Raw genomic sequence first — 16,729 nt, forward strand, 5'->3', positions numbered from 1 at the left:
TGAGCGTGTTGCTTCAGTTGCTCCATCTTCTAAGGTCACTAGAGTTGATCAATTTATAAGGTTGAGTCCTCCGACTTTCACTGGTTTGAAGGTTAAGGAGGATCATCAAAATTTTATTGATGACATGGAGAAGATTTTCCGTGTGATGCATGCTACTGATGTGGAGGGTGTGGAGTTCGCTACATATCAGTTGAAGTGAGTGGCGTATCAGTGGTATGAGTGGGACTAGTCTAGGGGTGGGACTAGTCTAAGTCTCCATGTAAAAATGCATTTTTCACATCAAATTGTTGTAGGTTCCAATTAAAAATCACAGTCAATGATAATAAGATTCTTACTGTATTCATTTTTGCCACTGGGGAAAAAGCCCCCAAATAATCAACTTCATAGGTCTATGTATAACCCTTTGCTACCAATCGTGCTTTAAATCTTTCTATAAACCCATCTGACTTATATTTTCCCGTAAACACCCATCTACACCCCCACCGACTTTTTCCCCTTTGGTAATTCTACAATTTCCCAAGTTTTATTTTTTTCCAATACGTTCATTTCTGCCTTCATAGCTTTCTCCCACTCTTTGTCTTTGTTTCCTGGGAATAGGAATTGTGTGGAGGTTTCAGAGAAAAGCTTTATGACTTGAGGATAGGTTTTGATATTCATATACAGGCTCAAAAGGTGTTGTGTACAAGTTCTGGTTCCTTTTTTTAGTGCAATGGGAAGGTCAAGGTCATTAGGTTGGTTAGTCTCTTCTTCATGATTTGTTTAGTTTGGTATTTTTGATGGTTCAACAGGTTCAGGATGGGTAGTAGGAGTAGTAACCCGAGGAGATGATTGCCTTTGAGTAGTTTGATCAATTAGCCTCTTTCCGAAATAAACCTTCAATGCTAGATTATTTTCTAGAATTTCATCATCTATATCAAGATTAGGAGACTCGGTGGGTTCAATCGAATTTGGAGACATGGGTGACCGAAGAAATGGTGAATCAGACAAGGATTTGGCACGACTAGAAATAGACAAATCAAATAGTAACAAGTCTAGAGGTCCCTCTCCTTTCAATGAGTCCCCATGATTGTAAGAATGGCTTAAAAATGATTCATTCTCATCAAATATGACATCAGCTGAAACAAAGAATTTCTTCGATGATGGTTGATAACTTTTGAGTAGGAGAATATCCTATGAAAACACATTTAAGAGCACATGGATCTAATTTGCCTCTATTATGAGAATGAATATGAACATAGGCAACACACCCAAAGATTCTAGGAACCAATTTATTGAAAATTTCAAAATTTGGGAAGAAATTCCTAATAATATCAAGGGGACTTTTAAAGTTCAGAATTCTTGATGGTATTCTATTACTAAGGTGTGCAACAGTTAGGACAGCTTCCCCCCAATACTGTTTTGGAATCTTTTTGTGAAACAATAGTGATCTAGTAATGTCAAGTAACAATCCGTTTCTTCTCTCTGCTATTCCATTTTGTTGAGGAATATTAACACATAAAGATTCATGAATAATTCCCTCTTTTTGGAAGAAAAGAGAGAAGTTTTTATTAAAGTAGTCCTTGGCATTATCAGAACGGAATCTTTTAATTGGCACATCAAATTGGGTTTTGATCAAATTAAAAAAGGTAGGAAGAATTTGGCTGACATCTGATTTTTGCTTTAAAAAATAGATCCATGTTACTCTTGTACAATCATCAATGAATGACACAAACCATCTAGCACCAGAAATATTAGGAAAGAGAGAAGGTCCCCAAATATCACTATGAATAAGAGAAAAAGAAGTCTTACATCTTTTATTACTAATTGGAAAGGAAACACATTTGTGTTTTGCAATTTCACAATCATCACAATGAAAAGATTCCACACTCAAATCTTTAAATAAAGATGGAAACATCATTTTTATTACATAGACGGACGGATGACCTAACCGACGATGATAAAGCCATACTTTCTCTTTATTGGACATAATTGATTCATACAAGAATGAACTAGATAAGGAATTCTTAGTTGTATCTTCACCATTGTGGAAATCCAGACAATAAAGACCACCTTTCTTACTAGCACACCCAATCATCCCCTGTGTCCTATTCATGAAATAAATAATATGAAGGGAAGAAAGTTACTTGGCATTTGGAATCTTTGGTGACTTTTTGGACAGAAATGAGATTTACATATAATTTTGGGACATGAAGGACATTTTTAGGTATCAAGGACTTTCCCAATGGTATGTCTCCTTTTCCTGCTATAGTCATAACTGAACCATCGGCAATAGTTATTTTTTCATAGTTAGGGTAAGGGGAATATGATATAAAGAGATAAGATGAACCGGTCATATGATCAGTTGCCCCGGAATCAACCACCCACTTTGGAGAAAGTTTGTTTGAGACATTAGTAACAAAGGAGGAAGAAATACCTGTGAAGGCCAGTGAACAACTACCTTCTGTAGCCGAGCATCGATTTTCATCAGTTACCTTTTCAGACATAGTTTTGAATGGTTTCCACCTTAAGGCAGATAAAGCTGGAAAAAGGACTTTTCAAGTTGGGTGAATAAAATAAAAATGGTCAGGAATAAGCCTAAAGCTCTGATACCATATGGAATAAGATAATTGAATAATTTCATTAACACATTTCTATGTCATATACATGGCTTTATATACATAGGAGATTGTTGAGTAGAATCATCTAAATCCTATGAAATCTGGGATTGTTCAAAATCATATATTCTACATAAAGAGAAAGAATCATAAATAGGATATTCTAGATTACAACAATTATCCTAAGATCTTAGAAGATCAAATCTTCATATAACGAGTATCTTCCTTGAAATCCTCTATCAGCAACAATATGCAACAAGTGGAAGAGGAAAAGAAGAAGCAAGCAGAGATGAGTGAAAGACAGAATAAGAAGTTTTGGTATTCGGACCAGGGTGGAGGTCAGCAGCAGAGTGATAGAGATGGTGGAAAATGGTCCAAGAAGAAGTGGGCAATGGTGGAAAATGGTCCAAGAAGAAGTGGGCCAATTCTGGTTCCTATTTTAGGCTAGTGTTCCGTGATCCTAAGTTGTCTGGTGATCGTCATTTTCAAAGCAACCAATGGCTTTAGGGCACCGGGTGCCCAGTCTCAGGCTAGTAGAGCTCAGTCAACCCCATCTTATCCCTTTGCCGTTTCTATGGGCAGGTGCATTGCGGATTTTGTGAGGAGGAGACGAATAAGTGCTTTAAGTGTGGTCAATTGGGCCACCTGCAGCAGGATTGTCCATCAGTCAGGGTTGCTACTGAGGCTAATAAAATTCCGGTTGCCACGTCTTCCGCTCTTGCACCAAAGGGTGCTACTTCTGGCTCCAGCACTGGTCGGAACCGCCTTTATGCTCTTGCTACTCGTCAGGAATCTGAAGCTTCTCCTGATGTTGTCACTGTATGTTATAACTCTTTTCCCGTGATGTGTATTGTTTGCTTGATTCAGGGTCTACTCTTTCTTATGTGACCCCATATGTGGTAGTTCATTTTGTTTTTGGTCCTGATTGTATTCCTGATCGTTTCTCTGTGTCTACCCGGTGGGTAGGGGTATACATAGGTCGGGTTGGTTCGGTTTTTATTAACAAAAAAAAAAAACCAATTATGTCGGTTTATTAAAACTATAAACCAAATCAAACCAACATAAAATTGATTTTTTTGGTTTAGATTTAGTCGGTTCTTTCGGTTTTTTCAATTTTTTTGATTTTCTTTTTATAATCTTTAATTTTTACAATTATATTGTGATCGAAGACTATATCAAATATATTTTCACTCATGTGCTAATGAAAAACCATAATTATGAAAAAATGAGGAGCGAAAAACTCTTGAAACTAAAAAGTGAGATGAAGAGCGAAAAGTTTAGGTTTTAAGTTTATATTGGGTTTTGGATCATTTAATTGGCAATTAATGGACAAATATTACAACTTAAAGGCCCAAATCTAAATATATATCTACATCTACTTTCAAATTATTGAAAATTACTAAAACTAGCTGAAAAAGTATTTAAAAAGTAAATTTTAATTAATATTTTATGTATAAAAAAGTTAGAATATTATATATACATATATATAGAGAGAGAGAGAGAGTCGGTTTGATTCGGGTTCGGTTTGACTTTTTTTTTGTCAACACCAAACCAAACCAAGAATGGTCAGTTTTTTTTTCTAACGCCAAACTAATCAAACCAAATCATGTCAGTTTTTTTTCTCAATTTGGTTTGGTTCGTCGGTTCGGTTTGACTTGACGGTTTGGTTTGTACACCCCTACCGATGGGTGACTCTATGGTGGCTAAAAGGGTTTATAGAGGTTGTGAGGTGTCTATTTTTGGTAGGGAGACCTTGGTAGATTTAATAGAGTTGGATATGTTAGATTTTGATGTTATCCTAAAGATGGATTGGTTGCATTCATACTATGCCTCTCTTGATTGTCGGACCCATAAGGTCATTTCAAATTCCCGAATGAGTCGGTTACATAATTGGAAGAGAGTTCCCTAGTACCCAAGAGAAGGTTTATATCTTATCTCAGAGCCCGAAAATTGATTTTCAAGGGGTGTTTATGTCATTTAGTGCATGTTAAAGATTCTAGCTCCAAGGTCCTTCATTGCAATTTGTTCCCGTGATTTATGAATTTCCCGAAGTGTTTCCTGATGACCTTCCTGGTGTCCCTCCCAATAGGAAAACAAATTTTGGGATTGATCTTCTCTCGGATACCCGCCCTATCTCCATCCCTCCTTAAAGAATGGCTCCGGCTGAGTAGAAAGAACTCAAGGTGTAGTTGAAAGATCTTCTTGATAAGGATTTTATTCATCCTGGTGTGTCTCCGTGAGGTGCTCCTGTGTTGTTTGTGCATAAGAAGGATGGATCCCTTCGAATGTGCATAGATGACCACCAATTGAATAAGGTAACGGTAAAGAATAAGAATCCTCTTTCGTGGATTGATGATCTGTTTGACCAGCTTCAGGGAGCTAAGTACTTTTCTAAGATTGATCTTCAGTCGGGTTATCATCAGCTGAAAATTAGGGAGGCGGATATCCCTAAGACTGCTTTCCGAACCCAATATGGTCATTTTGAGTTTTTGATGATGTCCTTCTATTTGACTAATGCGCCGGCAGCATTTATGGATCTCATGAATCGGGTAGTCCGTCAATTCTTGGATTTGTTTGTGATTGTGTTTATTGATGATATTTTGGTGTATTCCAAGAGTGGGGAGGATCATCCAACCACCTCTGTGTAGTGCTGCAGACTCTTAAGGATCAGCAGTTGTATGTTAAATTCTCCAAGTACGAATTTTGATTGAATGCAGTGACTTATTTGGGTCATGTTATTTCTAGTGAGGGGATCATGGTGGATCCACAGAAAGTTGAGGCGGTTAAGAAGTAGCCTAGAGCCACGACTCCAACCGACATTCGGAGCTTCTTGGGTTTAGCCGGGTACTATAAGAGGTTTGTGGAAAGGTTTTTTTCTATTGCTGCTCCATTGACTAAGTTGACTCAAAAAAAGGTAAAATTCTTATGGTCGGATGCTTGTGAGGGTAGTTTTGAGAAGTTAAGGACAGGTTGACTTCGGCTCCGGTTCTGACGCTACCTAAGGGTACCGAGGGTTTTGTGGTTTATTATAATGCGTCTAGTGTGGGACTGGGTTGTGTGTTGATGCAGCATGATAAGGTTATAGCCTATGCTTCTAAACATTTGAAAGTTCATTTGAATTATCCGACGCACGACTTAGAACTATTGGTTGTGGTCTTTGCTTTGAAGATTTAGCGTCATTATTTGTATGAGTGCGTAATATGTGTTCACCCAGGAGTTGAATCTCACGCAAAGGAGATGTCTTGAGTTGCTCAAAGACTATTATATGAGTCTTCACTATCATCCAGGTAAAGCTAACGTGGTTATTGATGCTCTTAGCAGGTTATCTATTGGGAGCTTATCTCATGTGGAGAAGGAAAAGCGAGAATTGGTGAAGGATATTCACCGGTTGGCTAATCTTGGAGTTCGTCTCTTGGACTATGAAGATGGTGGTATGATGGTGCAAGAGGTGAAGTCATCTCTTTGTGCCGAGATGAAAGAGAAGCACGTTTTGGATCCTATCTTGATGCAGATTAAGGGTGACGTGGACCAGCAGAAAGAGATGGTTTTCGAGATTGTGGTGATAGTACCTTGAGGTACCAAGGTAGGTTATGTTTTCCAATGTTGATGGGCTGCAAGAGAGGATCTTGGTTGCGGCTCATGAGTCAAGGTACACTATTCATCCTCGTTCGACGAAGACGTACCATGATTTGAAAGAAATCTATTGGTGGAATAACATGAAGCGGGATGTGGCGAATTTTGTGGCCGAGTGTATGGTTTGTCAACAATTAATTGAGACCTGGTGGGTTGTATCAAGAGATTGAGCCACCCAAATGGAAGTGGGAAGTGATTGATATAGATTTCATTACTGGTCTTCCCCGGTCCCCCATCAGTTTGATTCGATTTGGGTCATTGTGGATAGGATGACTAGGTTCGCCCATTTCCTACCAATAAGAACAAATTACTCTGTTAAGGATTATGCAAAGTTGTTTATTCAGGAAATCGTCAAGTTGCATGATGCACCTGTTTCTATTATATCTGATCGCGGTACTCAATTCTCCTCGCACTTTTGGCGTTCCTTTCCAAGAGTTTTAGGAACTAAGGTGAACCTTAGCAACGCGTTCTACCCTCAGACGGATGGACAAGCGGAAAGGACCATTCAGACATTGGAGGATATGCTCAGATCCTATGTGATCGATTTTGGTTGAAAGAAAATAATTAAGAGAAGAGGTAACTAGTGGGGAAAGGAAGAAAATAGTTTGAGCACACCCATATATTGAAAAAAAAAATATGTTGAGAAATCTCTAGTGTAAATGTGAGTAGAAGAATAAATCCAAAAAAAAAAAAAAAGTGTAAGAATTCAACTAGTTGGGGATGGGCATAAAACAAAAGAAGGGGTAAATGACAGTTGTATGTACAGGAAAAGTATAAATACAAGTGGGAAGATAAGGAGATGAAGAAGAGGGAAATAAAAGTATACAAATGAAATTGTCTTAAAGTGCATAGGGATAGTAGTCACTATTAGCCAAATGGTTCTTAACCGTCCCTTAGCCAACATTACAAGGCCTTGTTGATCCTACAAGTTTGATCCGGTGTTTGATTGAGCAGTACACTTCAGGCAAGCCTATGGTATATAATCATGTTTGAAACCTTCTTTGGAGTGAGAGTGATTTTGTTAAGAATATGCCCCTATGTGATTCTATTTACTTGTATTGTGGGAGTAGCGGCACCACTCAAAGGTGAGGGGCACATAATGTTAAGACTTTGGCAAGCTAAAAGCTCCGGTATCAAAACATAGCCATGTGGACCAGATTTTTACTTGAAGAGTCTGTTTCGAAGCTGTATGATTATAATACGGAATGTTGATAGTGGTGAATATGCTTGATCCAATGAAGTGCCTACTGTGATTAAAGTGTTTATCCCATTATGGTGTGAAAGGCTTAGTTCAATAGGTTGTGTTAGGTCCCGACGTGTGCCATGAGGTGTAAGAAGATTGTTCGAGGACGAACAAAGTTGTAAGTGTGGGGTGGTGATCTTGGGTGTATTTATACGTCCAATTGCTAATTATTACCCATACTTTTACCGATGTTGCGAGCTACATTGCGTATGTATTCATTGCTTGAGCTTTAAGTGTGTCCGTGAACTAATGGATGTGGTTAGTGTTTTCTGGTGGAGATTTTACAAAGATCAAGCTTGATTTAATGTTGAAGAAGAGTGTGTTGATGATAAATGCGTTATGTATAATGGATAACGGGATGCAAGACGGGATGAAAATAGAGGTTCGATGGCAACTACAGACCAATGAGACACAAAGACAAGTTAAAAAAGTGCCCTTGGTAAAAAATTAAAGGGCATAACATGCCTCCGTGCCAAGAAAATTTGTTTTGTGTTATTGGCATGGAATGGAGATGGCCAAAAAAGTCTATGGCAAGAAAGAGTAGAGTAGCGTGATTTTGAGGCGCCACGTAGCAACTGCTCCACGATTTCAAAGTGACGCGGAGGGAGTTTTTCGGCAGCTATTTGCACTTGACTATAAATGGGACACTTGTTTTATTTTATGATGGATTATTACGTATGTCTAAAGGAGCAGAAAACACGGAAGGCTTGGTGTTATGGTTTATTTTTCCACTCTTCTCTTCTATTTCAATCATCATATGAACACTTTGAATTGTATGATGTTGATTCTGAACATGAGTGGCTAAAAGCCTTTGTTTAGGGTTGAGGTCGAATGCATGATTGTATTTCGTTCTCGAGTTGATTTATCGTTGAATTTATCATATTGGTTGTTCTTAAACTCTTGTTTTTACTATTTTAATGCTTGGTCAACATTAAGATACGTCTATAATCCTATAGTGAACCCAGAAGGACAATCATTAGGATAGAACGGGGAGTTTAAGGGACGAGTTCTCATCTTTCATAAAGTAAAATTAATTCGCATCTAGGATAGGAATATGCTTAGAACGCCTTGTTTGGTTCAAATATGGGACGATATCTTAATGCATCTAAACTGGATTAATGTATCCCCGCTCAACGATGTAGTTGCGAAATCTTTTTAGGGAGATGACTAGAGGCTCGAAAGACCATAGTCATATTAACAATCCTGTGAACCAACAACCTAATAAACAGCGTAACAAATGAGAGAAAACGGTATACAAGATTGCGAGAAGCACCTTGACCCTAGAATTTCTCAATCATATTGTTTACAACTTTGCTAAGTGTTTAATTCTTTTAAATATTAATTGTTCGTTTACTTAGAATCACAAACAAACCTAGTCTTAATCGGTTACTTTCGCACTTGTTCGAGACACTAGTATAAATTGAGTTAAGAAAATTATTAGATTCGAAGTCGTTGTGGGTACAATATTTGGACTCTTAATCCCATATTACTTGTGCGACCGCGTACGCTTGCGTGTGCGTTTGGACGCAACAGTCGGTGACAAGCGGCTACATTCCTAGAACTTGTAAAAAACTAACCTTGATAATTCAAACAAACTAGTACTCAATCAAGTTTGGAAGTCCCAACTGTCTCAACTGAAGTCAGCAGGTGAACACAATCTTGCAACCACAGGTGTCATTTTTAAGGATTAGGAGTTTTAGGTTCAACTAGGATTTTTGGTTCCAGATTTGTGGTCGCTAGACCCATTTGACAAATCTGTTTCACCCCCAAACCTTTCAGGCCTTCTTGACCTAAAACTTTTGCTCTTCAATATATTCCCCATCATTTGGACAAAATGTCCACCACTGTCTATCTATTATTCTATGGTAAAGTGTTCCATACTTGTCCTGTGCCGATTGGTCATTTACTTACTCCAATGGTCTACTTGGTTAGAGCCACATCCTAGTCACCAAATGACCAACTTGACCACTATATTTGGGCAGGTTTGACAACTAACTGAGAAGCAGGGGAATTGTGGGTCATTCAGTATCAGGTTAGAAGGCTTGCTATTACTTTTAATCATGGCTCATATGTGCCACATGTTAGGGCTCACTAATTTAATTTGAGTCATGACTTTGTCACAGAAGAAGTAAAATGATGTTACAGATTTTCCTAGGAGTTCTGTTCTGCTTCATGAGTTTCACTTTTATTCTAGTCCCTAATCATCGGTCTGTTAACTGTTCTCTGTAGCTTCTCGGTTTCCTGTCTAGAGTGGGACAATTTCATGCCCGTGATCCATTATAACTTCATTCTCCTTCTCGGAAACACCGATTAAGCACCTCCTTTGGGATAAATCAATGAAGTCTAGTGGATCTTTTTTGTGTGCAACTTCATCCAAAGTCTGTTTCAGTATAAACTTTAAGATGGATTGAGATATGGTAAGACGTAATAATACCAAAACCATGTTTTTTCTAACATGGGAAAACCTCATTTTTACCTGTCAATGGCATCACTTGTGTGACAACGGCCGACATTTTCCATTTTGGCTACTGCTGTCATACATACTCACTTTAGTTATACTAAAACTCACCCAAAAAAAAAAAATCCAAGGTACAGCATGTGGCAATTTTAGACGAACACAATCCTCAAAACATAATCATTATGTAATTCTCAACTTTTAACACATCCTGTTTCCCAACTATAAGAAGCAAATATTTAAAACATGCAACTATACCTGTTTAACGACCTCCTTCCTTACAAGCTTATGATACTCTGGATTATGATACAACTGATCTGAAAGGGCTCGAAACTACAATAAACCAAGTAGACAGTCACAAAGCAGGTTCAAATCGCCTGCGAGTTAATAAGTAGCATGTGGGTCTCAAGTGCAACAAAATCTTGTCAACTAGACAATAGAGACCAACCTGGCAATTCCCATCCCCTTCAATTTGCATTTCAGTGAGACCATAAGTCGCCAATCTGAATAAAAGACAAACATAGAATCAAGAGTTTTCAAAAGGGAAGAAAAGCATCAACAAGTTGTCACCTTTTAAGTGCAAAGTGTAGCTTCAGCTGTGCTTAAAGAAACTAATGAAGGGGAAAAAAAAAAAAAATATATATATATATATATATAAGGAGAGAGAGAAAAGAGAGACACACACATCTGTAAAGTGAAAAAAATAACTTTACGAGCACAAAAACTAATAATTTGGACAAATAGTTGAAATAGGATGATTGCTTGAAATATATGAAGAAAAAAAATCATGTCAATCAAGTTCATAAATTAATTTATCGTCATTTTTGTTTTGATAACCGTGGTGTCTGGACCAGTGTACGCGCACCTCAACTAATTCCACGAAATACCTGCCACCTCCCACCAACAACGGGTATCAGGTATCTTTTTAAAGTTAAAATGGAGTGTAAAGAAGCCTTATTATTAAGACAAAAGAGGTTCAGAAGCCCAAATCAGGCAGCCCAAAATCAAAAGAAAAAAAAAAGAGAGACAAAAAGTCACAAACAGAAATAGGTAAGTAAAAACAAAAATCTGGAAGCTTCTTCTTCTCCACTTCTCCGATCGAGCTCGGGTGACGGACAGCTGAAGATTCAAAGCTCCCAAGGTGTTGATCCTTCCTTTGGATGCATGAAGAAAATGTCAGGCCTGTTTGTATAATCGACAAGCTAGTACTTGAACAAAGACATTGAGCTCATACCACCATAGGCGACCTCAAGCTCTCACACAGGTGTCGTGGTATTATGTACTCAAAGAGGAGGTATTCCATGTCTTACTAGGATTTTTGCGACAGGTAACTTCCATTCCTTCAATGCATAATCGAAGCTAGATCTGAGGTTATGGTTGTGATGCGTCTAAATCTATTTGTTTACCCTTTCACCTCCGACAGAATGAGCCACAGAAGTGACTAATACCACACATCAAGAGGTTCCAAGATATTCATCTAGATCTATCTGCAAAGCATTCAAAATACAAGGTAAAAGGCTTTTTCTTAACCTTGTATGGATTTAACGTAATCTTGCACTAATCTGGTTCCCTCGCCTTCAAATTGCTTATGGGTATCAGGTAGCTCTATCCGGCAAAGCTAGAGCAGATAGAAAGAAATCACCTAGTGTATTGTCTCTGCTGGGAGCTGGGAATTGAACCTGAGACCTCATGGTGCTCAATCCATGTCATTGACCACTAGGCATTGGGTGCTAATTTATCGTGATTTTGATAGAAAGATGCAGCTTTAAGCTTTTATTGACTAGTTCTCTTATAGTATATTTCTGATCTCTTTTTTTTCTTTTGATAGGAAAGCACAAAAGAAAAAGTATATTCAACTTGAGTCTCCGAAGTCATTTATTTGGGCTGTTCTACACGCAAAAGAAAAAGTCAATTCAACTAGAGCTGCCGAAGTCATTTATATTGGCTGTTCTACACAATGTAGGCTCCTTCCTAGCTTTGCTCTATGAGATTTTCTTTAAAAGTCATTATCTACCCTGAAAGATGATCGCAGCTAAGTTTGGTACCAGTACTTTCTGTTACAATAGAAATAAGTAAGATGAATTTGATCATGAGGCAAATATTGTTAGACCAGGATATTAAGTAATCCAATAATTGATATCTATATAGAAGAAAGAAAATAGGGCTAATGATCAAAATCGATCTATGCTGGATTCACAAACGTCAGTCAACCAAAGGCCTCAATGAGGCATGATCAGTATAGTGATGGATAACCTGCTACATAGCCTCCCATGGTCTAGCGTGGCATCATTTGGGTCAGGTATCTCCCCTATTACCCGCGGAGTGTGCTGCCAGGACAGTAAGATTGTAAGTAGAGTGCAAAGATAGTACAGCAATGCAAACAGCAAACTAAGGACACAAACAAATGTTCATTCAGATATACTTTTGCTAGAGTTTGCATAAAACAGAAACAATGTCTTAGATGCTTGTTCATAAAAAAGTCAAAAAAGTTCCCAGGAATTGTAATATTCTATGGATCATAGCAGACGCTAGGGGTGTGTTCGGTATGAAGGAAAACATTTTCCGAAAATCGTTTTTCTATTTTCCCATGTTCGTTTGATTAAAAATTTAGAAAAATATTTTCTTTAGAAAAACAAGCTCTTTGAAAATAAGGAAAATGAACTTCACATGGAAAACATTTTCCTCCATATCGAACACACCTAGATGTTACAAACAAATCTTTATGAGCCAAGATAGTGGAGTCCATGACCATCAAATCACTATATACCAAGTGAAATTACTTGTTTTCTTCCACAAAATCCTCCATTTAAAGAAAAGCCTTGTAATCATACCGGGATTGAATCCAAATGAGAAAGTCTCTTCCCAAATTTGCCGCCATACTTTGAAGCATTTTGTTCTTCTTCAGCTAAAATTGTTGCAATGGCATGATCATCCTCAGTACCCTGTGAATTTCTATCCAAACTAGATGTAGAACTTGAGCTTGCTCTTGAATTCCCATAGGATTCATTCATATTATGTTAACAACTTCTAAACATACAAAAAAAAGAAGAGAAAATTCCTATTAAACAAGTCCAGAAAAGTAGAATCTTAAAAGTTTGCAGGGATCAAATCAGATAATAATCAGCATACATACGCAAAATTTAAAGATACCCATTACTTTACTCAAAATACTCAACAACAACATACACAGTGAAATCACACAAAGTGGGTTTCGGAGAGGTTAGAGTGTACATAGGATTTACTGGGCTATTTCTAAAAGACTATCGGATCAAGTGAGGTAAATTAGTGTACTAGTAAATAATAGGAAAAAGTCATAGTGGAGAAAAATATGAAATAAAAAAAATCAAGAAAGCTAAGAAAAGAGCATAATATATATATCCAAAATAAAGAACAAAAATGACCCAAAAAACAAAACACAGCAAGCGGGTGCATTAAAGCTCCCGCTAAGTAAAAACTTGAAGAAGGGAAAACTACAGGAATTTATGAATTTATGCCGTGCATTTCTATAAGAGATTATTTACACCGATTGATCCGTGACCTCTAAGACACCTATTACTTTACTCAAATGAAAAAAAAAAACAAGAATGCAAGGGAAAGAACATAAAAAGATAGAAAATAAAGAACAAAAATGACGAAGAAAGCACAAATGGATTGATTTGATTTTGATTTCAAGAAAAGAAAGAGAGAGAGAGAAAGATACCTGTAAATGGGAGATAGCGGAAAAGGGAAAAGTTAGTTGGAGGAAAAGAAGTATGTGAATGAAATATTATTAAGAGTAAACGTCATTGTCTGTAAAACCCAAGAAAGAAGAAACAGATGAGAGAAAAGATGTTGAATGTGTCTTTTGGTAAACAAACAACAGCTTACGGGAAAAGGAAGCGTGTGTTGGCTTGGGTGTGTTTGGTATGAGGAAAATATTTTCTCCCTAAATATTTTTCAACACAACTTAATTTCCATCATTTGATGGAAAATGACGAAATATGATTATTTTTCAGAAAATGACAAATATGACTTATTATCTCACTCTTACCTCCTCTTTTCACCCCAACAATACTTATATAATATAACTCAAAAAATTTATATTTCTCAAAAATTTACATTACTCGAAAATATTTTTCAGTGTGCTTTGCTTCAATTTTTCACTGTTTTAAATAAAATATAATGAAGCCCGAATTTTTTCCATTTTCAATTCGTTGAATATATTGTTATTCTCATATGCATAAAGGAAGACTTACTTATGTTACTTTTGTTAATTGCATATTTCATTTTGTTATCGATGTAACTTGTTTCACAAGGTTGAATAAGTTTGTCGTTCTGTTATATTTCTATTAATTGTAGTATCTTGAGATTGTCCTAACAAAATATTGAAAAGTGTCTCCTCTATTTGTTAATTAATAGTTGCTTAAATTTAGTGATTTTAATATTTTAGTATTCAATATTGATATTATTTGTTATGCTTAAATTAGTTCTTACAAATTGTTGAGTTGCTAGAGGCACTGCTATACTAGTTAACAGATAGTAGTATTTTCTAAAAAATATTTTTTCACTCATCAATCGAACACTAGAAAATATTTTTCTAAAAAATATTCTCTACTCACCAACCAAACACCATAAAATATTTTCCGGAAAATATTTTTCATTCACCAACCAACATGAGAAAATAAGTAGAAAATCAACTTATTTTACAGGAAAACATTTTCCAAGAAAATATTTTTCATGAAAAATATTTTTCCATCATACCAAACACACCCAGCTATGGCCTATGGAAGCTTAGGGCCGTTTCGCCATAAAAATTTTTGGAAAAAGGACAAGGCACCCATAATTGAAAAGATGGATATGTTGTGGCTAAAGTAATCCCCTTTTTAGCCATTTGGCTCAATTGGATACGTGCAGTCTCTCTATACTCAATTGATACACTTTTATACTATATGATACACTTTTATACTATATTGATACACTTTTTAGAAAAAAAAAGAAAAGAAATTTTGTGCAAGCACATGCAGTCCCTATACCCAATTGATACTCTTTTATACCACATTAGTACACTTTTATACTACATTGATACACTTTCAGTAGTCATATACTCAATTGATATTCTCTTATATTAGATTGATACATTTTTAAAATACATGTAGAAATTATATAGAGTCGTATAAAATATGTATCTAAATAATAATTGTAGTTAAAAATTGTATAGAATATGTATATCTATTTTCTTTTTGATGTTTGACTTGTCTTATTTATAGGTCCTCTTTTGGACTTGCAATAATGTTGGGGGTTGGTTTTTGAATTTGGGAAATTGCAGTTGAACTATTGAATAAAGTTAGAGTCAGATTTCCATTTTGAGTTTGAGTTGCATTATCTGCTCCTTAAAATCCTATGTATTTGTTTTGGTCAAATAAAGTTTCTTATAGTAAAGCTTTCACAAGACTTTTTTGATAGTCAATGTCATCATTCCATAGATATATATAATGATGCATGTTTCAACGTATAACAATTGTGGTCATGCTAATTTTTAAAAAAGAAAAGATAAAAAAAGAAAAAGCTCCAAAAAAAGAGTATAAAAATAGTGAAAAAACACAAAAGATCAGTGATTTTTTTATAATAGAATAAAACATCAATTTAAAAAAAAATAGAACATAAAAAAAATAGCAAAATTAAAAAAATAAAATAAACTAACGTTTTAAAAAAAATGAAAAAAAAAAACGAGAAGTAACTAGCATGCAAAATCCACACTTTTGCTTTGCAAAAGGAAAAGTTGAATTGCATATAGATAGGTACATGCAATAAAAAGAAAAAAAAGACTAACGTGGGTGTGGAATGTTTTTTAAAAAAAAATAAAAAATGGGTCAAAGATAGTATCATATTTATGTTTGATATTTCATAGGAAGTGGAGCTACAAGCTTTCTGCTTACCTTTTTATCCATTGGCACCATGATCGAGAGCTATTTTTTGGATTTTTAAATTTAGGTGCTAGTTTTGCGGGATTATTTTAGTTTTAGGTGTTATTTTTGTCCTTTCCACAAAGTTTTTTCCTTTTTTTCTGAAATTTTTTTCACTTTTTTAATTTTTCGAAAATTGTGGTGTTTGGCCAAGAAACTCCAAAAAATTATTACGGAGTTGGATTTCAAAAAATGAAAACAACTTTTTGTTGTTTTCACAATTTTCCACTCCCATTTTCAACTTTTATTATTATTATATATAACGTCAATCTTTAAATTCTTACACAAACACCTCTTATAACTACAACTACCACGAAAAAAATTATTATTTGTTTTCTATGGTACAACATCATTTTTAATTATTACAGATATGTTAATCTCTTTTTCTTCTTTTAATCAAAATTTACTAACGTGAAGTAAAAAATAATAAATAGCGATCTATGGCGGAAATATATCAACTTTGTTTTGAATAAACTATATTATAGAAATATAAGGCCTAATACATTATGTTATTTAAAAATAAGAAATTTAATATTTTTTTCTTCTCATTCTAATTTTCTGTATATGGCATATAATGGCTATGATGATTTTAATAAATTATTAAAAAGTGGTCAGTAAAGTCGCATATCAAACATAACATAACGATCCATATTGACGATTACCTTATTTTGGTTTTATGGATTTTGAATAGAGACGAGTGTGGTAATTAGCTTAACAAAAGTTTGTTCTCTTTAAAAAAAAAACATATATATTCAAGGAAAATCAATATCATCAATAAAGAAAAAGCAAAAAAATAGCACTAATCTAATACATCTGATTAATAGTATCGATTTTACAAATATGATCTGAAAGATATAATTCG

The 16,729-nt window shown here is 35.5% G+C and overlaps 1 protein-coding gene across 4 annotated transcripts in view; it reads right to left on the reverse strand.

The window, feature by feature from the left end:
• LOC107878051 (OVARIAN TUMOR DOMAIN-containing deubiquitinating enzyme 11) overlaps positions 1-13,827 on the reverse strand; it is a 34,990-nt gene extending 21,163 nt beyond the window's left edge. For 2 of the 4 annotated variants that reach the window (XM_047393636.1, XM_016724919.2), the window contains exons 1-5: positions 13,059-13,601; positions 12,757-12,952; positions 12,179-12,252; positions 10,374-10,428; positions 10,184-10,258 (exon numbers count right to left, since the gene is read on the reverse strand). In XM_047393636.1, coding sequence (XP_047249592.1) covers positions 10,184-10,258; positions 10,374-10,428; positions 12,179-12,252; positions 12,757-12,936 — 384 coding nt within the window. In that variant the 5' untranslated portion in view covers positions 12,937-12,952; positions 13,059-13,601. Of the gene's footprint in view, positions 1-10,183; positions 10,259-10,373; positions 10,429-12,178; positions 12,253-12,756; positions 12,953-13,058; positions 13,602-13,625 lie in introns of those variants that run through there. The other 2 variants (XM_016724918.2, XM_047393635.1) reach the window with 2 other exon arrangements.
• Positions 13,828-16,729: the final 2,902 nt, after the last annotated feature.

This window comes from Capsicum annuum, chromosome 7 (assembly GCF_002878395.1).
Source record: "Capsicum annuum cultivar UCD-10X-F1 chromosome 7, UCD10Xv1.1, whole genome shotgun sequence".
In the NCBI taxonomy this organism is placed as follows: Eukaryota; Viridiplantae; Streptophyta; class Magnoliopsida; order Solanales; family Solanaceae; genus Capsicum; species Capsicum annuum.